We start from the raw sequence: 27464 nt of genomic DNA, 5'->3' as shown, positions 1-27464 counted from the left end.
TTAGGTCCAGTTGTGGACAACTCTGGGGTTGTGGTGCTCATCTCGCTTTGCTGGTCAAGGGAGCCGGCGTACAGCTTCTGGGTCATGTGGCCAGCATGACTAAGCCGCTTCTGGCGAACAAGGAGCAGCGCACGGAAACACCGTTTACCTTCCCGCAGGAGTGGTACCTATTTATCTACTTGCACTTTGATGTGCTTTTGAACTGCTAGGTTGGCATTAGCAGGGACCGAGCAACGGGAGCTCACCCCGTCGCGGGGATTTGAACCGCCGACCTTCTGATCTGCAAGTCCTAGGCTCTGTGGTTTAACCCACAGGGCTGCCCACGTCCCTTGCCAGTCAGTGTAGGCTACACTAGATGGGCTGCAGTGGCTTGGCTCACGATAAGGTAGCTCCCACGAGAAACTCGCTTGCTTTTATAGGAAGGGCTACCTCTTACGTTACAGAGCATCCACTTTGCCTGCAGAGGGTCCGGGTTCAATTCCTGGCATCCCCAGGCACCTGCCTAAACGCCTGGAGAGCTGCTGCCAGTCAGAATAGGCAATACTAAACTAGATGTACTCCCATGGCCTGACTTGGGGGTGGGGGGTGGGAAGGCAGTGCCCAATGTTCCTTGGGCTTAGCTGGGTACATCCCAGATTTTTTAAAAATCTCTTTGGCACCCAAAATAAGAACGTGCTCTATCTAAATGAAGATTTGTAAGTTCTGTCTCTTCTATTTCCTGGCTTTTTTCTCCATGCATGTTCAGAGTTCCAGGGTCCCAAGAAAACGGAGTTGTTTTTTTAAAAAATGGTTTTGCAAAATTGGCACGGGAATGGATAAAAGAGGTCATCTTGACATATGTACAGCTCGGAAGAAAGCATCCCTGCTTGTCTTGTTTCGGGGGTCAAATTCTGCAGAAAACGGGAGCGTTGATCTGCCCCCGCAGCTGCCTGCCTCGTCCCCCTGTCCAGGTTACGCCCGACTCTTGTCGTAGTCGCTGACCATCCGCTTGATGTGGAAGAGCTTGTTCCGCAGAGACTTGCTGTCCATTTTCTTGCTCTGGTAGTCGGGGGTCTGCGGCGAGAATTTGCGAGGAAAACGCGTTAGGAAACAAAACACAATTCGCAGTATTCTCGCTCGGGGCGCAGATTAAAATATATTTCTCAACCCAGCTTTTCACAGAATGGTAGAGTTGGAATAGACCTTCCTAGTGTCATAGGGTTGGAAGGGACCCCAAGGGTCATCTAGTCCAACCCCCTGCAGTGCAGGAATCTCAGCTAAAGCATCTATAAAACCAAATTCCAGGAGGCCACCAACTTGGGTGGATTCAGTTTCACAGGAGTATTTGGCCACTGTGGGTGCTGGCCTATTGTGGGTGCTGAATCCAGCAGCCTTCTGACGTTCTAATGGAACCTCCAGGTCCCGGTGCAGTCTACCTGGATTCCTAGGTTCTTTGGGGTATTTGGCCACTGTGAGGACAAAAACAAAGGCTCTGTCTTCCCCCCACATCCCAATGCTCCTTTAGTGCACAAGGGGCCTGTGGGTGTTTAGGGGCCACGAACAAATTTGGATTTGGCCCTAAGAAGCATAGATCAGGAGTGGTGAAGCCACTGTCCTCCTGGTATTGCTGGCCTCCACCTCCACCACTCTGCCATCGTCGCTGACCATTGGGCATGCTGGCCGCTCCAACATGCAGAGGCTACAGCTCTTTCCCCGACCCCTTTTGGGAGGCAGGAAAATGTGTCACTTACGCGCTTCAGGTCCTTCAGCCGGTTGTATTCTTCAGCCACCCCCTGCGGGAGAAAGATGTCAAAGTCAGGAGAGTCCTGTATGTGGAACCTCCCTGTTCATGAGCAGTCTATCTCAGGGCATCCCTGGTAATGCACTCTTGGTCTCTCTCTGTTTTCACCCTCCTAAGTTCAGCTCTCCACATTTCCACGTCAGTCTGCAATCATTATTCTAAAGCAGGCATAGGCAAACGCGGCCCTCCAGATGTTTTGGGACTACAATTCCCATCATCCCTGACCACTGGTCCTGTTAGCTAAGGATGATGGGAGTTGTAGCCCCAAAACATATGGAGGGCCGAGTTTGCCTATGCCTGTTCTAAAGGAAGCCCTGGTGGGAAGGTGTCGGGTCCCAGTATCCCTGGTAGAACACAAGACTTAATCTCAGAGTTGAGGGTTCCAGCCCCATTAAGATTCCTGCATTGCAGGGGGTTAGACTGGATGACCCTTGGGGTCCCTTTTAGCTCTACGATTCCTCCCACTCCACACATTTCTGCAAAGCAATTGCACTCAACAGACCCTGTTTCGCAAGGCAACCTTCCCCTGTATAATCCACCTTTGCCGTTTTCACGAATATGCAATTTTATTCCTTGTCTGCATTTACCGTATTTTTTTGCTCTATAAGACTCACTTTCCCCCTCCTAAAGTAAGGGGAAATGTGTGTGCGTCTTATGGAGCGAATGCAGGCTGCGCAGCTATCCCAGAAGCCAGAACAGCAAGAGGGATTGCTGCTTTCACTGCGCAGCGATCCCTCTTGCTGTTCTGGCTTCTGAGATTCAGAACATTTTTTTTCTTGTTTTCCTCCTCCAAAAACGAGGTGCGTCTTGTGGTCTGGTGCGTCTTATGGAGCGAGAAATACGGTATATCCCTACGTTTTTTGTCTCCGCAGAGCTGAGTGCTTGCCCATATTGCCTTTCTTCCTTATTTCTACCCACAATCCTTTGCTCCGGGTGCTCGGGGGGGACGGGACAACCTACCTGGTACTGCAGGCTGTCTTCAGGCAGATGGTCCAGCTGTTTGCTCAGCTGGTTGATCTGGTCATTGATGGCGTCCATCTCGGCGCACAGCACCTTGTACCGCTTGAGGTCGGCATCAAACTCTTGCTTGTAGTCCTGGCGGACGCTGTCCGACGTGATTGGCGGATACAGGCTATGGGGGACGGAAGAGAAACCCACATTTTGTGGTGGGGTTGGTGAGGAATGCCTTGCTTTGAAAACATACACATGGCCCTATTGTGGTGTGGCGACCCTTTGGGAAGAGCAAAGTGTTTGCCAGCACAGAGGAAAACTTTAATTTAGTGCAGGGGTCAGCAAACTTTTTCAGCAGGGGGCCGGTCCACTGTCCCTTAGACCTTGTGGGGGGCCGGACTATATTCTGAAGGGGGGGAAAAGGAACGAATTCCTATGCCCCACAAATAACCCAGAGATGCATTTTAAATAAAAGCACACATTCTACTCATGTAAGAACACACTGATTCCGGGACCGTTGGCGGGCCGGATTGAGAAGGCGATTGGGCCGGATCCAGCCCCCGGGCCTTAGTTTGCCTACCCTTGATTCAGTGCCTTCCTTCCCTTGATGGGGGCGCACCACTACTAATTTTATTGTTTGTAGCCCACCCACCTGACTGGGTTGCCCCAGCCACTCTGGGCAGCGTCCAACACGTATAAAAACATCAAGAATCCAGCTTTCTAAACTTCTCCAGAAGGCCTCAGGCTCAATCCCCAGTGGTAGGGCTGGGAGCTGCTTCCAGTTAGCATAGACAATATTGAGCTGGTTGGACCTGTGCTCCTATGTTCATTTGAAGAGCAGAAAGTGCTCAGCACATCATGGCTAGTACCTGTAACATCACCAACCCAACCTTCTCTCACCCACCTTGATCTCCAGAGCAATTTTGTCACTGGTGGAAAAGGGGGCGAAGGTGTGCAATGAACAACCGTTCATATAACCGGTGAGGGTAATAATAATAATAATAATAATAATAATAATAATAATAATAATAATAATAATATTTATACCCCGCCCATCTGGCTGGGTTTCCCCAGCCACTCCGGGCGGCTTACAGCATAACCTGAAAACAGCAAGCATAAAAAAACCTCCTGATAATACAGGGCTGCCTTCAGAAGTCTTCTAAAGGTTGTGTAGTTACTCATCTCCTTGACATCTGACAGGAGGGTATTCCTCAGGGCGGGCGCCACCACCGAGAAGGCCCTCTGTCTGGTTCCCTGTAGCTTCACTTCTGCCAGTGTAGGAACCACCAGAAGGTGCTCGAAGACAGAGATGCTCCTTCAGGTATACAGGGCCGAAACTGTTTAGGGCAGGGGTTGGCAAACTACGGCCCGGGGGCCAGATGCAGCCCCCCAGGCTTGCAAATCCAGCCCGCGGACCCTGCTGCCCGCTCAGTCAGTCCCCACGCCCTGCCGATGCCTCACCGCGCAGGGACTGACTTTCGTGACGCTGGCATGGCATCTGGGCGGGCGGTGATGCTGCCGCAGCTTTGGATTGTCTGCATGAAGTTCCTGCAGCCAATCTGAAGCTGCGACGTTTGGATTTGCACTCAGGGGAAGCGCCGGTGCGGTGCAGAGCGGAGGCGGTGCGCGGAGCATCCAAAGTGGAGGGGATGATCGTTGCAAAAAGATTTGTGTGGCGCTTGCACGGAGCTGGCGATTACGCAGAGACTTTGCCACAATATTGTTGTGACCACTGCATGGTGCGCACTTACCCAGGAGTTGTTGCGCTCTGGTGGGATGTGATGTCAACTTAACTTTTACGCAGAGGGCAGGCCCGTTGGAATGAACGGACCCGGGTTAGGCATGGGCCACTCATGTCAACGGGTCTACCCTTGAGTAAAAAAATAGGGGAGCAACTTCCGCGTAAATACGCATTTTTAAAAAGCTATAGTCCGGCCCCCGACAGTGTTTGAGGGACAGTGAACCGGCTCCCTGTGTAAAAAGTTTGAGGACCCCTGGATTAGGGCTTCAAAAGTCAGCACCAACACTTTGAATTGTGCCTGCAAATGTACAGGGCGGAAACATCACCTGAAGTCAACAATGACTTGGAACGGAAGTCTAGAGGCAGGTGAATTTTGGCGTTGTACTGGGTGCTGCTGGAATTCGGAAGCCCCAAACCCACCCCTGGGTGCCACACCCTTTCAGAACCGCTGACGCAAATAGATATTGCAGCTCACCTCTTCCAGTCGTCCTGGTCCCGCTCGTCTCCGGACTCCACGGCCGTGGTGTAGTCGGTCTCGTACTGGGATTCCTCAAGTTCGGGGTTCCTCCTCCGCCTACGCCCTTTGCGGCCGGAGGGCTTGCTGGCGCTCTCCCGGGCGTTCCCTTCCAGCGTGCTGGAGCTGAAAGTCCAGGCGGGGTTTGCGGTCTGCGTGTAGGAAGGCGGGCTGGAGAGGAGACCCCAAAGTTACACATGAGAAAAGCTGGAGTCAGCTGGGAAACGGCGGCTGCCCTCTGGGGACTCATAGGGCAGGAGGAAGGGAGCTCAACAGCAGGGGGCGCCAGCGCTTATGACAGGCTTGTTAGCAATTTCACTCCTTCGAGGCTGTATTTTGTGATTAGTAGAAATCACACGGTCTTTCTGAGAGGAAGCGTGAGAACCGGATATTGTCCTATCTGTATGTATTATGTGATGTACTTTCACTTTTGCCTGTTCTCTCTCAGAGCTGGATGAGAGAGCACCATGATTCTGTTTCTGTGTAATACAGTGGTACCTCGGGTACAGACGCTTCAGGTTACAGACTCTGCTAACCCAGAAATAGTACATTGGATTAAGAACTTTGCTTCAGGATGAGGACAGAAATCGCGCAGCGGCGGCGCAGTGGGAGGCCCCATTAGCTAAAGTGGTGCTTCAGGTTAAGAACAGTTTCAGGTTAAGAACGGACCTCCAGAACGAATTAAGTTCTTAACCCGAGGTACCACTGTATAATGTAAATAAAGAGTAGTTTAGAAACGGTGACTGCCCTTTGGGGACTCATCCTTTGGGGACGTGGGTGGCGCTGTGAGTTAAACCACTGAGCCTAGGACTTGCCGATCAGGAAGTCAGCGGTTCGAATCCCCGTGACGGAGTGAGCTCCCGTTGCTCGGTCCCTGCTCCTGCCAACCTAGCAGTTCGAAAGCACGTCAAGTTCAAGTAGATAAATAGGTACCACTCTGGCGGGAAGGTAAACGGCGTTTCCGTGTGCTGCTCTGGTTCGCCAGAAGCGGCTTAGTCCTGCTGGCCACATGACCCAGAAGCTGTACGCCGGCTCCCTCGGCCAATAAAGCGAGATGAGCGCCGCAACCCCAGAGTCGGCCACGACTGGACCTAATGGTCAGGGGTCCCTTTACCTTTACCTTTAGGGCAGAAGGAAGGGAGCTCAACAGCAGGGGGCGCCAGAGCTTATGACAGGCTGAGCCAATTTAATTCTGCTCTCTTTCCCATCCCATACCCTCCAAGTGTCCCGGTTTTCCAGGCACAGTAGCGGAATTACAGAAGCTGTTCTTGTTTGTGATTTTATCCAGGAATGTCCCGGTTTTCCTTTCTCATCCCCTCCCCATCTCGGAAAGTGGGGGAGAGATCAGATGGTCTCCTCCTGTCCTTTTTGGAAACAGGAGTCTTTGGTGTGTGTTTGTTTGTGCAGGTGCAGAAACAGAGTCCTGTTTATAATGATAATGAAATCCCTGTACCAAATGAAGTAAATGTTGAAGCTGGCATACGAAATCCTATAATTTTGAAGGAACACTGTAACAAATCCACCGGACACATTTCATTGCAATGCTTCCGCAGCCAGCCAATTATTAGGAAACATGTGGTGTGTTGATCCCTTTATTGTAAATGGAGCCTCATGCTGCCTACTCGGAAGTAAGTCCCACTGTATTCAATGGAGCTTACTCCCAGGTAACTGGGTAAAGACTGTGCTGCAATCCAAAGTATTTTTACTCAGAACTAAGTCCCACTGAGTTCAAAAGGATTTACTCTCAGGTATGTACCTGATCATTCTCACAATTTCCGTTGTTCTTGATATCGTAGAATCGTACAGCCAGAAAGGACCACGAGGGTCATCTATCCCAACCCCCTGCAATGCAGGGCTCTTTTGCCCAATAGGTAGCTCGAACCCAGAACCCTGAGATTAAGAGTCTCGTGCTCTACCCCCTGAGCCACCCAGCTAATAACAATAACAAATCCTGCAAGCGTTTTTTAAGCACAGAGTTAAACGGCAAGCGGGACCTGAACCCAAGACCTGAACACACTCCCTTCCTGTGCCTGCGATTCAGAAGTGTCGCTGCTGCCAGATGAGGCAGCGGAGCCATCCTGGCTAGTGGCTCTCAATAGCCCCCTCCTCCCCCATGACTTTGTCCAATCCTTTTTTAAAGCCATCAAGATCGGTGGCCGGTTGCTGCCTCCTGTGGCAGAGAGTTCCACAGTTTAACGATACATGTTCTGGTCAGACCTCACCTGGAGTACTGTGTCCAGTTCTGGGCACCACAGTTCAAGAAGGACACTGACAAACTGGAACGTGTCCAGAGGAGGGCAACCAAAATGGTCAAAGGTCTGGAAACGATGCCTTATGAGGAACGGCTAAGGGAGCTGGGCATGTTTAGCCTGGAGAAGAGGAGGTTAAGGGGTGATATGATAGCCATGTTCAAATATATAAAAGGATGTCACATAGAGGAGGGAGAAAGGTTGTTTTCTGCTGCTCCAGAGAAGCGGACACGGAGCAATGGATCCAAACTACAAGAAAGAAGATTCCACCTAAACATTAGGAAGAACTTCCTGACAGTAAGAGCTGTTTGACAGTGGAATTTGCTGCCAAGGAGTGTGGTGGAGTCTCCTCCTTTGGAGGTCTTTAAGCAGAGGCTTGACAACCATATGTCAGGAGTGCTCTGATGGTGTTTCCTGCTTGGCAGGGGGTTGGACTCGATGGCCCTTGGGGTCTCTTCCAACTCTAGGATTCTATGATTCTATGATTCTAACCCCCTTATTCCGCCGCAAATCTAGCATGATGCAAGAGGGAGAGAAACAATCTCTTTTTTTCTCAATTGCACCACTCAAAACAACTCCGTTTTCTCTGCTCACCTGCTCTGGCTTTCACCTGGGTAGTAGCCATTCCCGGAGACCTTGTAGTTGTAGGGGCTGGCTGGGGCATGGGTGGGGCTCATTGGCTTTTCGGAGTAGTTCAGGGTTGCTGTCTCATCATGGGTGCTGGCGCCGTCGGTGACATTCTTCACCTGCGAAAGGAACGAAAGGCGTCGTTTTGGTGCCGGCTGAAACCTTTCCCCTAGATCGGGGCCCTTCTGGGACATGGTGTTGCCTCTCAGGTAAGGATGGGCAAATAATTCCAAATTTTCACCTTTCCCTGCCACATCCTGGTTAGAGCGTTGGACGAAGGAGCTGGCAAACCATGGTTTGAATCCTTACTCTGCCATGAAGCCCCCTGGGTGACCTGGCGGTTGTTTGTGGGGATCAAATAAGGAAGGAGGAAGCCATGATATAAATGCAACAAATAAATAAAATAAAATAACCGCCACTGCTTCTGGTTTGTTTTTTAATAAAAAGTTGTCATGAAAATTCACCAGAATTTGGGTGCAGAGTTCTCTGTATCCAGACACTTGTTTGTTTATTTTTCCTTTTTGCAAAGCAAGTTCCCTAATACAATGCATTTTTTAAAAAAAAATGTTTAAAAATGCATTCTTTGACACACTTCCGCTCAGTGTATGCATTTCCGTACAGATTACTTGGCTGTGGAACCGCATGACAAAATCTGGAGAGGTGTAGATTTGCCTGTTCTCAACGACCCTGCAAGGTGGGTTAAAGGTGACAGGGACTAGTTTGCATGGTCCAACTCTGTCACGGATTCTTTAGCTGCAGTGCCCGCAGTGCAGGGGGTTGGAATGGATGACCCTTGAGGGTCCCTTTTTTCTTCCTGCTTTTTAGCTGCTTCTTCCATGTGAAATAAAAAATTTAAGGTCATATATATACACCTTATTTTTTGCGCTATAGGACGCACTTTCCCCCCTCCAAAAATGAAGGGGAAATGTGTGTGCGTCCTATGGGGCGAATGCAGGCTTTCGCTGAAGCCTGGAGAGCGAGAGGGGTTGGTGCGCACCGACCCCTCTCGCTCTCCAGGCTTCAGGAAGCTATCCGCAAGCCGTGGGAGAGCTGCGCGACTTCGCGCAGCTCCCCCACGGCTTTTGGAGTGCTGCCTGCACCCGGAAGCCTGGGGGCGTGCTGAGCTCAGTGCTCCCTGGGCTTCGGGCTTCGCGCAGCTCTCCCACGGCTTGTGGAGAGCTGCCTGTTCTGGGGGCTGGGGTCGGGGGAAGCTCGGGCTTCCCCCACCGCAGCCCCGCGCCTGGGGGGGAAAAAAATAATTTCCCCCCCTTTATTTCCCCCCCAAAAAACTAGGTGCGTCCTATGGGCCGAAAAATACGGTATATTAATTGTTCATAAATGTACCAACCAAGCGCATGCATAGATGTGTGGTCTGGATCAGCACAGGAGGACCGCCCTGAAACCATTTTGACTCCCAAACTGACCAAATGTTTTCTCTGCAAGGAGGGAGGAGGTGGGGAGCCTCCCCCTTCGTCTCAGGAATTGGGTAATCCCCATCTCAAAGGAATGGGCAGACTACCAGGAAAGGCAATCAGATGAGGCATTATTAGGTAACCTGGCAGACAGGAAAAACAACAACACACTCAAATTTCTGTTGTAGACCGCCTTTTCTGTGATGTAGGTATGATGTTTGTGGGGGGTGGTCTGGAGCTCCAGGGCGGGCAATTTAAAATGTCTATATAAGGGCAGGCACACCTGGGTTCTGGGTCCTCCTCCTTTCCTGCGTGTGAGGGGAGCACCCTCTTGCAACAGCTTTAATAAAGATAAAGCTTACGAGCTGCTTTGCTTCTCAATATTCTCTGGTTGGCCTCTGCTATTTTCTCCAACCGATGGAGAACCTATGTAAGGACTCTATAAGGGCTCTTGTGTCCCCCATAAGGGAATACAGTAGACGCCCGGGTTGTGAACGTGATCCGCGCGGGATGCACGTTCACAACCTGCAGCGTTCGTAACCCACATCTGCGTATCTGCACACTCGTGGGTTGCGATTTGGTGCTTCTGCGCATGTGCAAAGCGCAATTTAGCGCTTCTGCGCATGCACGACCGCCGAAAGCCGGAAGTAACCCATCCCGGTACGTCCGGGTTTTGGCAGTCCGTAACCTGGAAGAAGGGACGCGGGTGGCGCTGTGGGTAAAACCTCATCGCCTAGGACTTGCCGATCGCATGGTCGGCAGTTCGAATCCCAGCAGCGGGGTGAGCTCCCGTCGTTCAGTCCCAGCTCCTGCCCACCTAGCAGTTCGAAAGCACCCTTAAGTGCAAGTAGATAAATAGGTACCGCTCCAGCGGGAAGGTAAACGGCGTTTCCATGTGCTGCCCTGGTGCCGGTTCGCCAGAGCAGCTTCGTCACGCTGGCCACGTGACCCGGAAGTGTCTGCGGACAGCGCTGGCTCCCGGCCTCTAGAGTGAGATGAGCGCACAACCCTAGAGTCTGTCAAGACTGGCCCATACGGGCAGGGGTACCTTTACCTTTACCTAACCTGAAAAAACGCAACCTGAAGAGGCTGTAACCCGAGGTATGACTGTACTGTAAGGGCAGATTTTTGTTTATTACACATGCCCGGGTCTTTGCTGGAAAACCTGCAGGCCGGATCACACCCGTGGCATTTCCTCACGAGGAACGACCTGGGCTGGGGGGAGGCATGGGAGCATTTCACGTCTCGTGCCGGACTTCCCTGACCAGGCAGAGATCTGCATCTGGGGGGCAGACTATTTGCTCAGCAATGGCTTCAACTGGGGGCAGAGGGGGCAGCTGCTTCTCTCTCCCCCCCCCACGCCTTTCCTCCTTTCCTTCCGGGCTTTTTTACAGAGCCACGACCACCTGGGGCTCCAGAGACTTCAAAGGATCTCCTGCCAGTCTAAGGAAGCCGTCTGTCAAAGCAAAATCATGTTGCAGAGAAGACCCAGCGGAACCGACAGACATTATTCAGGCCCCACCTGCCCTATTGCGTTTAAAGAAGCATTGTGCCACTTAAAACATGGCTCCCCCCTCTTGGGAACTGTAGTTTCCTTAAAGGGTGCTAGAAGACTCCTCTTCTGCCTCCCAGAGCTACAGTTCCCAGAACGGTTCAACCACTGCTTTTTTTCTTAAAAAAAAATGTTTAGGGGTTACTGTCATTTCGACTCAAGAGCACCACCATTTTATAGTTCAGACTGGGAAAATAGGGAAGCTTATAATGTTTAATAGGCTATTGCATTTTAGTGTTTTTTTGGAAGCCGCCCAGCGTGGCTGGGGAAACCCAGCCAGATGGGCGGGGTATAAATAAATTATTATTATTATTATTATAAAATAAATACAGCGAATGGACAAAAGTACAAAGGTTCACAAAAAGTTTAGGGGTATGTGTAGCCCTGTGTCTCCCCCCCCCCAAAAAAGCACTGGGTTCAACAATCAATCCCTTTCCTTAGGGAGCTCTGGGAATCGGGTGAAGAGGCCGGATAGCTCAGTCGGTCAGAGCATGGTGCTGGTAACGCCAAGGTTGCAGGTTTGATCCCCGTATGGGACAGCTGCATATTCCTGCCTTGCAGCGGGCTGGACTAGATGACCCTGAGGGTCCCCTTCCAGCTCCACAGTTCTGGGATACTATGAGAATTCAAGCCAGAGGTACATTTTCAAAGGCCACAGATCACCAGATCTTCCAGCAAAGAGCGTGAAAACGAACGATGTGTGGAGTTTGTTCTGCCTGTCTGGCCTTGAGTCCTGAAACATCTTTGACACGTGCAACCCCTTTCCCTGTACGCTGCATCCTGCTGGCCTGTGGTGTGCAGACCTTGTCCCTGACTCCCTGCTTATCTCTGCCCCTGTTGTACAAGGAGTCACGGGATGTCCCGATGCGTGCCTTATCTGTTCCGTGTACCCGTGGGCATCCTTGAACCACAAGGGAGGAAAGGGTTAACTGGCTCCTTGCTTGCTGGACTCTGGGACTGAGCCCCTTCCCCAGAAAATGAGGCGGGACTCCCCCTGTCCCGCTCTCCTCCAGGAATGTTGCAAGCTCTGTCTAGCAGATCTGGAATGAAATATCTCAACAACAGGTGCTTTCGATTTCTTTCTTTTGACCCCCAAGTGCTCAGTAGAAGCTGTCAAAATCTGCAGTCATTTGAAAACTAGGAAATTAAATTTTAAAAAATCAACACCAGGGAGTACCTTTCATGCCGTTAATGAGTCTATTTTGCAAAATTACAAAGAATGCACCTTTTGCATTTTTTAAAAATCTAAACTAAAGCAGGTTTTCTTGGATTTGCTGAAAAATCTGTTCAGCACTTCCTTCTCAAATTCCCCCATGCACACTCAGTAAGGATAGCCCATTGAGGTCTTTACTCTCCGCAAGGTACTGAGTGACTGCTCAGCAAGTATTCTGATTATTTCTGCTGAGCCGGTGGGAAATTGCAGTCAAACATAGCTATACACAAGCACTAGTTAGTGCACGAAGGGGTTAAGACCACAGAGGTAGAGTCCTAGACTCAGCTTCCTCTCCAATGAGGGAGGAAGTGAAGCCTTCTCTTCCTGTTCCCCCTCTCTCACCGAACTGACCAAGGCAGACGTGCCTAAGCGAGCTCCAAGCTTTGAGCATCCGTTTGAAGCTCTCCTATATTTTCTACCCAAGAGTATTCTGCCTGTGTTCTCCTTGCTGCTGCTTGGATGAATGCACAAATCTGACGTTTTGTAAGTAAAGTGCTTTAAACTTACTTAACCGTTGTGGTCTTTTCATTGCAAGAGAAAGAGGGGAGCTCTGTTTGCATATATCCAAACAAGATATGAAAAGGGCTTAGTATTCCCATGCTATACAGCTTTTGTGAGTTTAAACGCTGCTCCTGCTGGTGAGTAAATTAAGTAAATTATGAATCCAGGCACCCAACCAATCCTTTTGTCATTTCAGTGGCCATTTCAGCCTCATGTGGGAGGGAGTTCCGCAGTCTAATTATGCACTGAAAGGTTTATTATTGAGCTGTGAACAGTGGGGACAAGGAGGCTTTCCCACCCCTCCATCATGAGGGCCACATTCCCTTGAGGAAATCTTTCTGGGGGCCACTCAGCAACTCACTGCCTGGAATTATTTCTGTTATAAGAATTTTAAGGTCTTAGATATATAATAAATGTTCATAAATGTACCAAGCAAACACGTACATAAATATATAAACCACATGTCTGAAACCCCACAGAAAAAAAGTCCTGAACAAATTGACCTCAAATTGACTCTCTGCAAGGTCAAAGTGGGAAACCTCCCCATTGTCTCTTTCATCACAAATCCTGTCTTAAGGGCACATTTAAGATATGAATAGGGTGTGAGCCTGTGACATGGCCTAGGAACTAAGTATTTATCATTACAAAAGACTGGCCAGGCTCCCCAGGCAATCCAATCAAGTAAGCATTAACAGGTAACCTGCCAGACAACGCACTCAGATTTCTGTTGTAGACCGCCCTTTCTGTGATGTAGGTATGATGTTTCTGGGGGTGGTCTTGAACTCCAGGGCAGGCAATTTAAAATGTCTATATAAGGGCAGACACACCTTGGTTCTGGGTTCCTCCTCCTTTCCGGAGGGGAGCACCATGTTGCAACAGATCAATAAAGACCAGGCTTACTAGCCGCTTTGCTTCTCAATATTCTCTGGTTGGCCTCTGTTCTTTTCTCCGACCGATGAAGAACCTGCAAAGGACTCTATGAGGGCTCTTGGGTACCCCATAAGGGAATAAGGGCAGATTTCCGTTTATTACATTTCCAAAGAAGATCCCTGGGGGAGAGCAAATCTGTGGCTCACTGCATGTGAGGCGGGGGCTGTACCATTCGCTATGGTACAGGCCTCTCTGCTTTGGTTTGGCTGATCTACACGCTCTAATCCTGACTCGGCACTCTTGGGGCTCAGAAGTTTGAGGTCCGTCTCGTCCAGCAATTTGCTGCAAGGATCTCAGCAAGTGTGTGTGTGTGTGTGTGTGTGTCTTCCGCCTCCCCACCCCTTCTGAAATGGGGCAAAAGTTTCTCAGACTTGCTCTTCGCTTTGGGGGTGCCCCGAACTTTAAGGTGTTTGGCAGGCGTGAATTCTCAGAGCATGAAATTGTGCGTAAAATGGGCACCGGGAGCTTGGTTAATCATTGACGCAACCGAAACCACAGGGTATCGCAAGCAAATAGCGCAGAGCGAGAGCTTCTTTCAGACACACAGATTTCCCTCCCTGTTGAACGTCACAGGCCGAAATCCCACCAGGTGACGCCTTTGCAAAACAATTTAACAAGACGTAGTGACGATTTAACAAGAGGCCGGCGACTTGCATGGTTTTTAAAAAGGATTGGCTTTCATAGAGGGAGTCTTGGGGGTTAAACATGGGACCTTGTGCACGATCGACTGTGGAGCTGTAACCCTACGTTAAAACAACATAAGTTTCTAGTCCTCATGGGAAATTTAATAGGATCAGTTGCCAATTCAGCCACTGGATTTATCTGGCTCAGCCTTGCTGATAAAAGCTGTCGAATGAGCTTTCCAGAGGTCACATGCCACTGGTGGGCGGGGAGAGAAGGGGAAATGGGCGGAGCAATGAAGCTGGGCTGGGGAGGGGTGTGGTCTGAGGAGAGGGGGTGTGGCCTGAGGAGAAGGGGTGTGGCTGGAGGAGGTTTCTGAGGGCCAGATGGAGAGGCCAGGAGGGCCACATTTTAAAGAGCAAAAGAGCCGTCCTCCTAAGTATGCTGCTGTGGCGGAATGGGTCAGTGCGTCTTGCTGCTGACCAGAAGGTTGGTGGTTTGAGCCCACCCAGGAACGGCTGTGGGTAGGATTCCTGCCTTGCAGAGGGTTGGACTAGATGACCCTTGTGGGTCCCTTCCAAATATTATTGTAACTTGCTCTATGTGAGGCTGCCCTTGAAGCTGACCCAGAAACTCCAGCGGGTTCAGAATGCTGCAGCGAGACTCCTGACGGGGTCCTTGCTGCGGGACGACATTCACCCGGTGCTATACCAGCTGCACTGGCTCCCGGTGGAGTACAGGATCAGGTTTAAGGTGCTGGTTTCAACCTTCAAAGCCCCATAGGGCCTAGGTCCCTCGTATCTACGGGGCCGCCTCTCCTGGTATGTCCCATGGAGGACCTTATGGTCTTCAAACAAAAACATCTTGGAGGTCCCGGGCCACAGGGAGGTTAGGCTGGCCTCAACCAGAGCCAGGGCTTTTTCGGCTGTGGCTCCAATTGGTGGAACGCTCTGTCCCAAGAGACTAGGGCCCTGCGGGACTTGACATCTTTCCGCAGGGCCTGCAAGACGGAGCTGTTCAGCCAGGGCACAGTCGGACCCCCTCCTTTGGTCATCCCCACAGAACTGTAGCCCAATGGTTGCCATTAATTTGACTGTAATTAATTTTATAATGAAATGATTTTAGAATCTTGTAGTGTTTTATTGTTGTCAGCCGCTCTGAGCCCGGCTTTGGCTGGGAAGGGCGGGATATAAATAAAATTTATTATTATTATACAATTCTATGGTTCCTCTTCAGCTTTTCTCCACTTGAATTCTCTACTGTCCTTTGGAAGAGGAAGGATAGAGAGAGAGAGAGAGAGAGGGGGGAGGGGAATGCTTGGATCGTGGGGTCGTGGAAGAGCTCCTCCACCCCAAACAGAGCCCCACACTCACCCATTCCTCCACGTTGGGTCCTTCCTGGAACACCAAGGGCTTGTCCCAGTAGACGTTGGGTTTCCCATACTGCCACATCTTCTGACGCGTCTTGTGGGCGAAGAAGCAGATGACACACAGGAGGAACACGAGGAGGAAGCCACAGACGATGGCGATTGCCTGGTGTGTGTTTTTTTTGTGGGGTGGGGAAAAAAAGTGTGTATAGCATCAAACACCAAGGTTCTCAGGCCTGGGAGATATAACAGCACATTGGTCTCTGAGCATGTGCAGAGCGCATTTCACTCCCCCACCCCATATTTGGGATGCACATAGATTTGGAGACGCGACTATTCTTTTGCTCGCTAAAATGTACACCCCACTTGATTGTGAAAAAACAAAGCAAATCTCAAAGCAGCGCCCAAAAAAGATGCAATTAAAACATTAACAACAACAACAACAACAACAACAACAACAACCTAAGACTTTCAGGAAGTTGAGATAACAATAAACTAAAAACAGATTAGAACTCACATCAACTTCTCTGAATATATGGGCAGGCTTTTCCAAGCAAGAATGTTTTCAGGCGCCAAAAAGAACACAGCGAAGACTGAAATCAATCGGCAGGGAGTTTCAAAGTTTGGCTGCTGCTGTACTTAGTGGCCGAATGCTTACAATTGTGAAACAGGTATTTTATATGGCACCAATTATAGGGTCGGTTCCGCAGAATGAAGTGGCCAAGTGGGCAAATATGGGGCAAGGTGACCTCGCAGGTAAACAAAACGAGGTCATGACTCATAGAAATGTGAGAAGCTCTGATTGGACCAGAGTGTAGCTGGTACCCACTGCGATTGGGAGGATGGAAGGTAAAGGAGCCCAACACTAGGCGGCGCCAGAGTCAATGAAAGGCGGAGCCAGAGCCTGTGAAGGGCGGGGCCAAATGACACTCATCTTCTCCCACTCACTCCCAAGTCCTCCCAGGCTGAAGAGGAGGGAGCTGATTGGCTGAGAGCAGATTCTTGGGACACAGCCCATTCGCCCTAATGGTTCAGCTCCATCTGGACTGTGCGAAACTATTGGGCGACTCACGAGTCCCCTATGGCCATTCGCCCTGCACTGGGTGCGGATCGCACCCAGACGCTCTTATCTTATCTGCTGGGCAGTTTCTGGGTGTGCCCAGTTTAATGGACCGATTGTTTTGCTGCCCAGCCCTGAAACCGACCTCTCCGATTTGTCCTTTTGCTTTGAAACAAAATAGGTTCCTGGTGTTTGCTTTTCAACCAGCCTGCCTTTTCCCTGGGGCCAGCACCTCTGAGCAAGACAGAAAAGCAACAGAGTAGAGGCAACCGGGGCACAGGGACGCGGACTTAGAAAAAATATTGGGGGGGCCCGGGAAAGCTCATGAATAATAAATAAGCTCATGAATATGCAAATAAAGTGGCTCCGGCCCTAAATAGGGCAAGCCACGCCCCCCCAGCCAGCCGATTGGCTGGCTGGGAGGTGTGGCCAGTCGGGATTCCCCTGTTCTCGCGGGATTTCCGGCAGTGCCTCCGATTAGGGCGTGCGGCTGGCTGGCTGGCGAAGGAGCAGGTGAGGAGGAGGCGGCGGGGGACGGCGGCGCCGCTCTGCTGGAAGGGCGCCCGCCCGAGATTATTGGGGGGGGTGAGCCCCCCCAAAAATTTTTTTGAGGGGGCTCGAGCCCCCTCAAGCCCCATGGAGTCGGCGCCTATGCCGGGGCAGAAAGGTATCATAGAATCATGGAATCATAGAGTTGGAAGAGACCACAAGGGCCATCGAGTCCAACCCCCTGCCAAGCAGGAAACACCATCAGAGCACTCCTGACATATGGTTGTCAAGCCTCTGCTTAAAGACCTCCAAAGTAGGAGACTCCACTACACTCCTTGGCAGCAAATTCCACTGTCAAACAGCTCTTACTGTCAGGAAGTTCTTCCTAATCTTTAGGTGGAATCTTCTTTCTTGTAGTTTGGATCCATTACTCCGTGTCCGCTTCTCTGGAGCAGCAGAAAACAACCTTTCTCCCTCCTCTATGTGACATCCTTTTATATATTTGAACATGGCTATCATATCACCCCTTAACCTCCTCTTCTCCAGGCTAAACATGCCCAGCTCCCTTAGCCGTTCCTCATAAGGCATCGTTTCCAGGCCTTTGACCATTTTGGTTGCCCTCCTCTGGACACGTTCCAGTTTGTCAGTGTCCTTCTTGAACTGTGGTGCCCAGAACTGGACACAGTACTCCAGGTGAGGTCTGACCAGAGCAGAATACAGTGGCACTATTACTTCCCTTGATCTAGATGCTATACTCCTATTGATGCAGCCCAGAATTGCATTGGCTTTTTTAGCTGCCGCGTCACACTGTTGGCTCATGTCAAGTTTGTGGTCAAACAAGGCCTCCCCACTTACCCAACTCCCCGCCTCCCAATCCTTCCTCCCTGGGAATCTTCCTCCAGTCAGAAAAATGGGTTTCTGAAATCCTACAGGTGCCATCCAAACAGTCATGAGGTCTAGCAACTTGCCAAGACGAGCACCAAAAGACTGAGGAGAATTAATGGAGGAGGAACCAGCAGCCCCAAGGGATGCTGTTGGATTCCAACTCCCAGAAGCCCCAGCCAGCTGTCCCCAGGGGTCAGGCATGATGGAAGAAGTCCAGGCATATCTGGAGGGCATCAGGGTCATGGAAGTTTGCTTAGAGCAGGGATGGAGGCTCTCTGGACTAACTCCCAGAAACCCCTGGGTCCAGCATGGCTGGTAATCCTGGCCGAGGTCATCCTCCAAGGGCCCCTCTCTGTCTGTTGCTCACACCAGCTCATTCTGCTGGGAATTACAATTACTATTATTAGCTAATTTTATTGGTTGCTGCTTCTGCCGTGGTGACTCACAGAACGACTTATGAAACAACAACAACATACACACCTTAAAATCGGGGGTGGGGGGAGTACATCAAAACAGCCCACCCACTCTAAAGGGCCATGTAGATAGCTAAAAGCCCAAGGCCAGTGTGAAATGGAAGGATTTTGTTAGGTGCTTGAAGATATCTAGCATTGTGTCAGGGCTGTCTGGATGAGGGGTGGGAGGCACCAGCTAGGGAACCCCCAGGGGAAGGAGGCTAGGGGATTTGTGGTGGGACAACGACGAGTGGTCAGAGGCGGGTTAAACCACAAAGCCTAGGACTTGCCGATCAGAAGGTCGGCGGTTCGAATCCCCATGACGGGGTGAGCTCCCGTTGCTTGGTCCCTGCTCCTGCCAACCTAGCAGTTCGAAAGCACGAAGTGCAAGTAGATAAATAGGTACCACTCCAGCGGGAAGGTAAACGGTGTTTCCGTGCACTGCTCTGGTTCGCCAGAAGCGGCTTAGTCATGCTGGCCACATGACCCGGAAGCTGTACGCCGGCTCCCTCAGCCAGTAAAGTGAGATGAGCGCCGCAATCCCAGAGTCGGCCATGACTGGACCTAATGGTCAGGGGTCCCTTAACCTTTACAGGGGTAGGAGGTGTCAGAAGCTGAAAGGGTAACAGGGTTTTGTGAGCAGGGAGAGTTGGCAGCAGAGAGAAGTCCAGAATCAGAGGCAGGTTGGAGAGGACAGAGGCCAAGTGTCAGAGATGAGACAAGCTGTCAAAGAAGCCAGGGGTCTCCCCCTCCTGCTGTAACCAGCTCCCTTCCCCTCCCCTCTCCCATAACCAGAAGAGGCATGAAAAGAGCAGAGGAGAGATAAGCAAGGTGAAGAAGTCTCAGATTTCTTCGGAAAGACCCAGGAGAGGAGGAGGAGAAGACTTAGACAGTGGTGGGAAGGCGGGGACCTTCAGTTCTTGCAGCTGACCTACTGGGAAGTGCTGCTGTGATCACTAGGCCTGCACCATTTTGGTTTCTTTGAATGAAAGAGTTCACTTCACTGTTTTTTTAATTGCTGGCCTGACTCTGGCTGCTGATGGGATGGCGCCAGGCAAGCCACTCCGGGGAGTGTCCCACAAGTGGGGAACCTCCACAGGAAAGGCCCTGTTTCCGCGTTGCCGCCCTCAGAATCTCCCTTACCTCCTGAGGGTCCACCATGCAGTAGTGGTAGAGGTATTGGTTGGCGTAGACCCCCGTGGTGTAGACCGAGTTGCACATGGCCAGCATGGGGTTGACGTAGTAGTTGCTGGACATCTGCGCCCGCGGGTTGACCCCCACGACGTAGACGATGGAGGCGATCAGCATGATGAACGCCATGATGGCGCACAACACCAGAACCACCAGGTAGAACCTCCGGGAGCGAGAGCCGCTGGACTTGGTGAGGCTGGTGATGGCGAGAGCCAGCAGGGCGATGAAGCAGAGGATCGACATGGCGAGCATGAAGCCGTTGGCCGAGCGCGGGTTGGCCATGCCTCCGTAGTACCCCATGCCCATCCCGCCGTAGGTGCTCCCGCCGTAGACTCCCATGCCTCCGCCGTAGTAGCTGCCCATCGAGCCCCCGTAGCCATAGCCATAGCCGTACTCCCAGGACAGGGTGGAGGCCACGCAGGCAAAGATGGCAACACAGAGGAGGACCCCCACGCCCTCCAGGATCCTCACGATCCCGGGGGGAGAGTTCCACTTGTAGAAGTGCTGCGGAACGTCCTCGATGTAGTAGGAGCCCGGCGGAGGGGAGTGGATGTCGTAGCCGTAGTCCTCGCCGGGGGGCCCATAACCGGTGGGAGGGCTGTTGTAGGGCTTCTTGGTGCTATACATGCTTTGGGGGGGGGGCTGGCGGCCAGAGCGTCACACACCCCTGGGAAGGACCTTCAAAGAGGAGACCTGGAGAGGAACACAAAGGGATATGCTGAGCATCTCTGAGAGCTTTTCATTTGGGCAAGTGAAAGTGGTTACCAAGGCATACAGTTATACCTCGGGTTACAGATGCTTCAGGTTGCGTTTTTTCGGGTTACAGACTGCCGAAACCCAGGAACGGGTTACTTCCAGGTTTTGGCGGTTGCACATGCACAGAAGCGATAAATTGCGCTTTGCACATGCACAGAGGCACCGAACTGCAACCCGCGCGTTGCAGCTGTGGGTCGTGAATGTGCATCCCACATGAATCACATTCGCAGCCCGAGCGTCCACTGTCTTTGAATACACAGAATAATAATAATAATAATAATAATAATAATAATAATAATGGCAATCAATTACAAAAGTGTATTTGAATACACAGCCTAATATTAACAATAGATTTTCCCCCAGCAGGAACTCGCTGGAACTCAGGTGGGTGCCATTGCCATTATAAGAGAACAAGGGAGGCATTCATGGTGAGTTCCAACACCTCTAGAAAATAGTAGTAGTAGTAGTAGTAGTAGTAGTAGTAGTAATATGCCACCCATCTGGCTGGGGTGCCTCAACCACTCTAGGAGGCTCCCATGAAATATATATATTTTAAAAGGTGGTGGATTGATTATTGATTATTTGTTCCCTGGTGCAGTGGGGTCAGCAAGGTTGGCGGTTCGAGCCCACCAAAGGCAGGATTCCTGCACTGAAGCGGGTTGAGCGAAATGATCCTCTGGATCCCTCACAACTCTACAATCCTATGTTTCTATTAAGAAAAAAATCGTGAACCGATGTGGAAACGTGGGTAGCTGAACTTTCACGAGGGAGAAACGCCCTTATGGAAATTCATCCGCGTTTTAGCATATGCATCTAGATTCAGATAGGTAGCTGTGTTGGTCTGACACAGTCGAAATATAAAAAAAATAAAAAATTGTCCAGTAGCACCTTAGAGACCAACTAAGTTTGTTCTGGGTATAAGCTTCTGTGTGCATGCACTGGGAAGAATTGTGCATGCAAATGAAAGCTTATACCAGAACAAACTTAGTTGGTCTATAAGGTGCTACTGGATAATTTTTTATTTTAGCACATGCAATTTTGCTTGGCGAACACGTTTTCTTTTTTGCAAGGCAGTTGCCTGCTACTCTAATTCATCTTTCAGTTTCACTGATATATTGTGTGTGTACATACATATACATACGATGCATTTTTGTACACCACGCTTTGCTGCAAATTTGGAGAGGTGCAACTTCTCAATGACGGTGGTGTTGCTGTTGGCGTATTCTTTCAAAAACGAGGTGAGTTGGCGGCCCTTTGAATGCGAACTGAATCGAGTCCTTCCTCCCACCCCCAAATCGCTGCTTGGAGATGCCAGCGATTGGACTCGGGAACCTTTCCTCCCCCGAGACCCTTCAGACACTGGCCATTGCCTCCCCCCACCCCCACAACAGACTAAGACCTGGGAAACCAGGGTTCAAATCCTCCCACTTGGCTATAAAACTCACTGCAGCGCCTCTCACAGCCTAACCTACCTCACAGGGTTGTTGTGGAGATGAAACGAGGAGAGGGAGAAATCCACGTCCAGCCCAACTTCTTGGGGAGAGAGAAAAAGGGGGGAATACAAATGTCGCAAAGAATTGAGCGGAAATCCCGACCACTGAGCCTGATGGTTGCAAGAAGGGGGTCGATTTCCCCCCTGCGGCAGCCCAGACCTCCCCAGCCTCACAAAAGAGTTGTTTGCAGTCTCTCTTACCCCTGCCAGCAGTCCCGCCGGCGACCTCAGCCCCAGAGCGCCAGTCGGGCTGCCCCCTCGGGGTCCCTTTCCTTCCTCTCTCTCCGGCACCTGGATCTCAAGGCCGTTTCTTGCGAAGACAAAGCCGGACACCGGAGCCCGGCTCTCGCCTTTCGCCTGCTAAATAAATGATCCCCTTGCTCTTGTTTGCGTCCCCTGATGTCGTCCGCCCAGCGCATGCCAGGACAGGAGCCGTCTCTGAATGGGACGAGGCTTCCTCCCTAGGGACTAGCGGCCGGCGACACCTCCCAGCATTCAGAAGTTCCTTCCTTCCTTTCTCTCTCTCTCTCTCTCTCGCTCTTCCAACCCTCCATCAGTGGAAGGAGGCACAACGGTGGCCTTCCACCGAATCCTCGAATTCGGGTCCCAGACAATTCGTCTTGCAGGGCCTGGTTTTCGTCAAGTGAGGCTGTGCAATTAAAGGCCATTTGCAAAATTGTAGCCATCAACCTCAGTCACCTTGAGCCAATGGCAACCTCTCCGCCTCACCTACTTTGCAGGGTTGTCGCAAAGGAAAAAATAATAACGTGTGAGGGAAGGGATCGTGTGCAACGCCTCCCGCAGATAAACAGAACTGAAATAAAATTTTAGCGGTAAGCTGAATCCTGGTCAAGGAAAAAAGGCGGGAAATTAATAATAATAATAATAATAATAATAATAATAATAATAATAATGGCAGAAATTGTGAGAATGATCAGGAACATATCAGAGAAAGAATGCAGAGATCCTGATGGTGAGGAGTGTGTGTGTCTCACCTTGCCTGCCCGAAATGTTAGAGGGTATGTGAATTTGTCTACTCCTCTTTTAATGCCGCCCAGGCCATCACTGCCTCCACAGTTTAACATGCTCTGCATGCACTTTCTTTCACCTGCCTTGATTCTTCCAACATTGGATGCCCACCAGCTCTGGTCTTATGAGAGAGGGAGAAAAACTCTCCCCTATTTGCTTTCTCCAGGCCACACACAATTTTGCATACTTCTATCATGTTCCCGGGGACGCGGGTGGCGCTGTGGGTTAAACCACAGAGCCTAGGACTTGCCGATCAGAAGGTCGGCGGTTCAAATCCCTGCGACAGGGTGAGCTCCCATTGCTCAGTCCCTGCTCCTGCCAACCTAGCAGTTTGAATGCACCTCAAAGTGCAAGTAGATAAATAGGTACCGCTCCGGCGGGAAGGTAAACGGTGTTTCCGTGTGCGGCGCTGGTTCGCCAGAAGCGGCTTAGTCATGCTGGCCACTTGACCCGGAAGCTGTACGCCGGCTCTCTTGGCCAATAAAGCAAGATGAGCATCGCAACCCCAGAATCGGCCAGGACTGGACCTAATGGTCAGGGGTCCCTTTACCTTTACCACGTTCCCACTCACCTTTCACCTAAAACATAAACACTGCCAACTTTCTTCATAGGGGAGTCTCTCCACTGCTGCCTAAGAATAAGCCTCACTGAATTAAATATGATTTATGAGTAGACATGGTTAGCGCTTAGGACGGCTCTGTCGCTTTCAGCTCTCCCAGTTCCAAAGGCCACATTTCTCTCCCAGCCTTGAGGCTTCCAATTTACTGGCGTTCAGAATTTTTTCAGTTTGAGAGAGAGAGAGAGAGAGAGAGAGAGAGAGAGAGAGAGAGAGAGCGCAGAACATTTCCTCCACAAATGCAAACTGGCGATAAGGAATGTTTCTTTTCAGACCTTGCAAGCTGGGCTCTCCTCGGCCGCCTGGCTGAGACCCGAGTTCCCAAAAGGCAACAATCATTGCTCAGAGAAGGGAGCGATTTGCCAAACAATGGGTGCATTTCTGGGAGCTTGAGATACGCTCCCTGAGCTAGTTTGAAAGCTGCATTCCTTGCAGTTGCAAGGAATTTTCCTTGTGTATGTGCATGCATGGGTTTTTTAATTTAATTGTTTTTAAAAGATGCCTCCCGTTCTGCTTTGCGGCCCTTGGATTTCTGAGCCGCATGAGAGCTTTGTGGTTCAGAGTCAAGTTTGGCAAAAGAAAACGAGAAAAGGATAATCAAAACTCCCCAGTTTAAAAAGTCGCTCAGAGCGAAGAAGGGGCAAAATCGGATTTTGGGTGGCTGCAACTCAGAGCATGGCTGCTCTGTTTAGGGATTGTATAAAGCACTTTCCCTGATTACTTTCAAGCTGGAGTCTCTCCCACTGATCTAGGGTCCTTCGCCCTAAAGAAAAATCAAGATTCTAGTCCTCACTGAGTTTAAACAGGACTCTTTGCCCTCCTACACTGACTGGCAGCAGCTTTCCAGCATTTCAGACTCAGATTGTGATATATTTGTATAAGTCATTGTGAAAACTCAACAGCATTTTTTTAAAGCACGAATTGTTCCCAATTCAGTGGTACCTCGGGTTAAGTACTTAATTCGTTCTGGAGGTCTGTTCTTGACCGGAAACTGTTCTTAACCTGAAGCACCACTTTAGCTAATGGGGCCTCCTGCTGCTGCCGCGCCGCCGGAGCACGATTTCTGTTCTCATCCTGAAGCAAAGTTCTTAACCCGAGGTATTATTTCTGGGTTAGCAGAGTCTGTAACCTGAAGCGTATGTAACCCAACGTACCACTGTATACACATTTTTGATGCAATTTCTGCCCCATAGACACATTTGTGCAAAGCAATTCCCTTAATAGAATGAATTCTAATGCTTTTTTTTAAAAAAAACAAATTCTTCGGTGCATTTTGCCCTCATATACACATTTTTATATGCATTACTCAGCTGGAGAAGGAAAACTCTGGTCCTCAACCTCTGCTGCAAAGGATTAAACCCCCACAAATCCAGAATGGAGTCCCTAAAGTGTTTAGATGGCACCTTGTACACAACTCCTTCCAGCAACTCCTGCAGCCAAACTGGTGCCAAGTGTCTTGCTCGGCTTTCCTTTTGACCCCATCAGTGAAGCTGGGGCAGCCCAGGGCCTCCAGACACACAGCCCAGACTTGCCCCCCAGGGACATCACTTGAATGGTTTGAATTCACCCCCGGAGGCGCACTCCATTGTCTCTCAGATGCCAACAACAACTCAGCTAGAGAACTGCATTGCAAAATTCAGAGGTGTGAATTCTTTTGCAAGGCAATTAGCCCATATTACCGTAATTGCCTTCGCACTCGGACAAAATATAACATTCTCTTCATTACTTTCAGTGGGTCACAGGAACATGGGCCTTGGGCCCATTGACCTTAGTATTCCCTGCACTGACTGGCAGCAGCTCTCGGGGGTTTCAGACAGAAACTCTCCTCCAGCCCTATCTGGGGATTTGAACTCGGGACCATGCGAAACAGGTGTTCTACTTCGTTCCCTCAGATGCTCCCCAAATTGTAGCAAGATGAGAGGAGGAGGAAACGCATTGCTCTGACCACTAGGGATGGGTGAGGAATCTCAGTTTGCATTTAAAGAGGAACCTACTGAATTTTCGCTTTTTTAAAAAATGCCTGAACCGAATCACAGCTGCCCTTCAAAATTAAAAACCAAATTTTGCAATGAGGCTCTCTGGCCCAAAGACATATAGGAGCTTATACATCGACGTGCATATATTAGTGAAAGCAATATACCCAAATGCCATTGTCTATGGGTGCTCTACCACTAAAAAATAAAGCAAGGTCCTAGTCCTCATTGTTCTAAACAAAGGGCTGGTTTGAACAGGAACCTAGGAGGTTTCCTTCTACAGAGACAGACCCTCGGTCCATCTAACCCAGCCTTGTCCACACTGACTAAGCCACACCCTTATTCGAAAGCGTCTACTCTGAGTAGGGCTTAATGGCATGCACCCCTCTGTGCACCAGGACCCGCAACGTTTTCACTGCAAAAAGCAAACCCTCCCTTTCTGGATCATTTCATCAAGGGTGAGGAGGGCAGGAGGGGCACCCACAACACAAGTTATTTCTCTCTCTCTTACCTTGATTTTCGTCCCTCCTGGATCCCTGGACGGCTCCTATTCCCTTGCCTCCGGGGAGCTCATGATTGCAAAGGTTACCTTAATCACCACAACTTCCTGTTACCTTTGGAGCAGTGAGTCATGTGACCCTCTCCCCCCCCCACCAGAAGGTGTTGGCTGCAGAGGTGCCCCCACCCTGCCCGCTCCCTGAAGCACACACCTTTCTATTTATTTTCTGCCCCTTCCTTCGCTCCTCCGAAAAGGAACAGATTAATCATTGCCAGCTCTGTGCAGTTGTTAAATCTGTTCCCGTGTGTGTACAACAACACCCCCCCTTCTCCCTCCCCAGAAACACTCCTTGCCTGCTTCCTCAAGCTCCGAGCCAACTTTTCAGACTCCGAGTCGTGCTTGGTACAAGACTGGACGCAGGAAGGCCTGCTGCCAAAGGGATTTAAATCTCCACGGCCTCTCCAGACTGTTTTCCAGGGCCCGGTGCCAATTCCAGACCTCACTGGGTTCTGCTTCAACCACTTAAGGTGACCCTGGCGACCCGATTCCACCTTTCTGTCTCTGCAAATTGGTCATGGCAAAAAATGTGAGCCGAAGGTCTGCCAAACCACTGCCCAGTTATCGTTATTCTTCTTCCTTGCCCCCCAGAAAGGTGTTATCGAATAATGTGACTGGATTCCAGGCTTCTTAATTCCCTGAATGCTTGTTCCTTGCAAGCCTTCAGCACCATGACAGGCCGGTGGGGTCCCAGAAACCTGCGTCAACTGGAACAATTTGTACGCTTAACATTTAAGTGCCCAAAAATTGCAGTCTAGGATTCGGGAGACTCCTCAGGTGCAAGAAGCGCTCTCAGGATCGGATCGGATTTGTTTTCTTTCATGGCACATAGCTTGTTTGTTTTTTGCTTTTTGTTTTAAATGGTTTACCAAAAGAGATAAAACAAGGAAACTATCACAATAATTTAAAATGAACAAGAATGATTTCATGGCGTTTGAAAAGTTTAAATGACCCTTTGCTTTGATCAGCGAAAACGGGCACGTTTACTGTTGATACACACAACTGCATAAGTAAGAACTCGATTAGCAGCAATGTAGAGCATGAGATCTTGGGGTCATGGGTTTGAGCCCCACGGTGGATGAATGATTCCTGCCTTGCGGGGGCTGGACTAAATGACCCTTAGACCACCCTTCCAATTCTACAATTCTATAATTCTATAACATCAGGCAAGTACCATCCCTATATTACTTTTTGCACCTGCTGAAGATGTTTTTGTATAGACAAGCCTTCCCAGATGTTTAGAAAGTTTGTCAGAGTTTTAATTTGTTATTTTGTTGTGATTATAATTAATATTTTTTTTGGGGGGGTTGGTATTTTTTTGTAAGCCACTTTGAGGTTTCCCCCACCCCCAAGCAAGTGGTATATAATGCAGGAATACGTAAAACAATATGTTGTTTGTTGTTTAGTCGTTTAGTCGTGTCCAACTCTTCGTGACCCCCTGGACCAGAGCACGCCAGGCCCTCCTGTCTTCCACTGCCTCCCGCAGTTTGGTCAAACTCATGCTGGTA

The 27464-nt window shown here is 50.2% G+C and overlaps 1 protein-coding gene across 2 annotated transcripts; it reads right to left on the bottom strand.

Annotated features, from left to right (window-relative positions):
• Positions 1-128: 128 nt before the first annotated feature.
• Positions 129-26068, bottom strand: LOC308577548 (occludin-like). Of its 2 annotated transcripts, XM_081177853.1 has the most exons (9): positions 25912-26068; positions 21763-21823; positions 19487-20227; positions 15465-15623; positions 7830-7981; positions 4948-5157; positions 2741-2912; positions 1731-1772; positions 129-1053 (listed from the first exon to the last, which is right to left on the bottom strand). In XM_081177853.1, exons 3-9 carry the CDS (start codon positions 20159-20161, stop codon positions 952-954), a joined length of 1512 nt encoding a protein of 503 aa, XP_081033979.1. In that variant the 5' UTR covers positions 20162-20227; positions 21763-21823; positions 25912-26068; the 3' UTR covers positions 129-951. The 2 variants fall into 2 exon arrangements, with proteins under 2 accessions (XP_081033979.1, XP_081033978.1); XM_081177852.1 differs by lacking the exon at positions 21763-21823.
• Positions 26069-27464: the final 1396 nt, after the last annotated feature.

The sequence above is a fragment of the Podarcis bocagei genome (genome assembly GCF_964188305.1).
Source record: "Podarcis bocagei genome assembly, chromosome: 18".
NCBI lineage: Eukaryota > Metazoa > Chordata > Lepidosauria > Squamata > Lacertidae > Podarcis > Podarcis bocagei.
The sequence above is the reverse complement of the archived record's forward strand: the minus strand, read 5'-3'. Positions and strand labels throughout refer to the sequence as shown.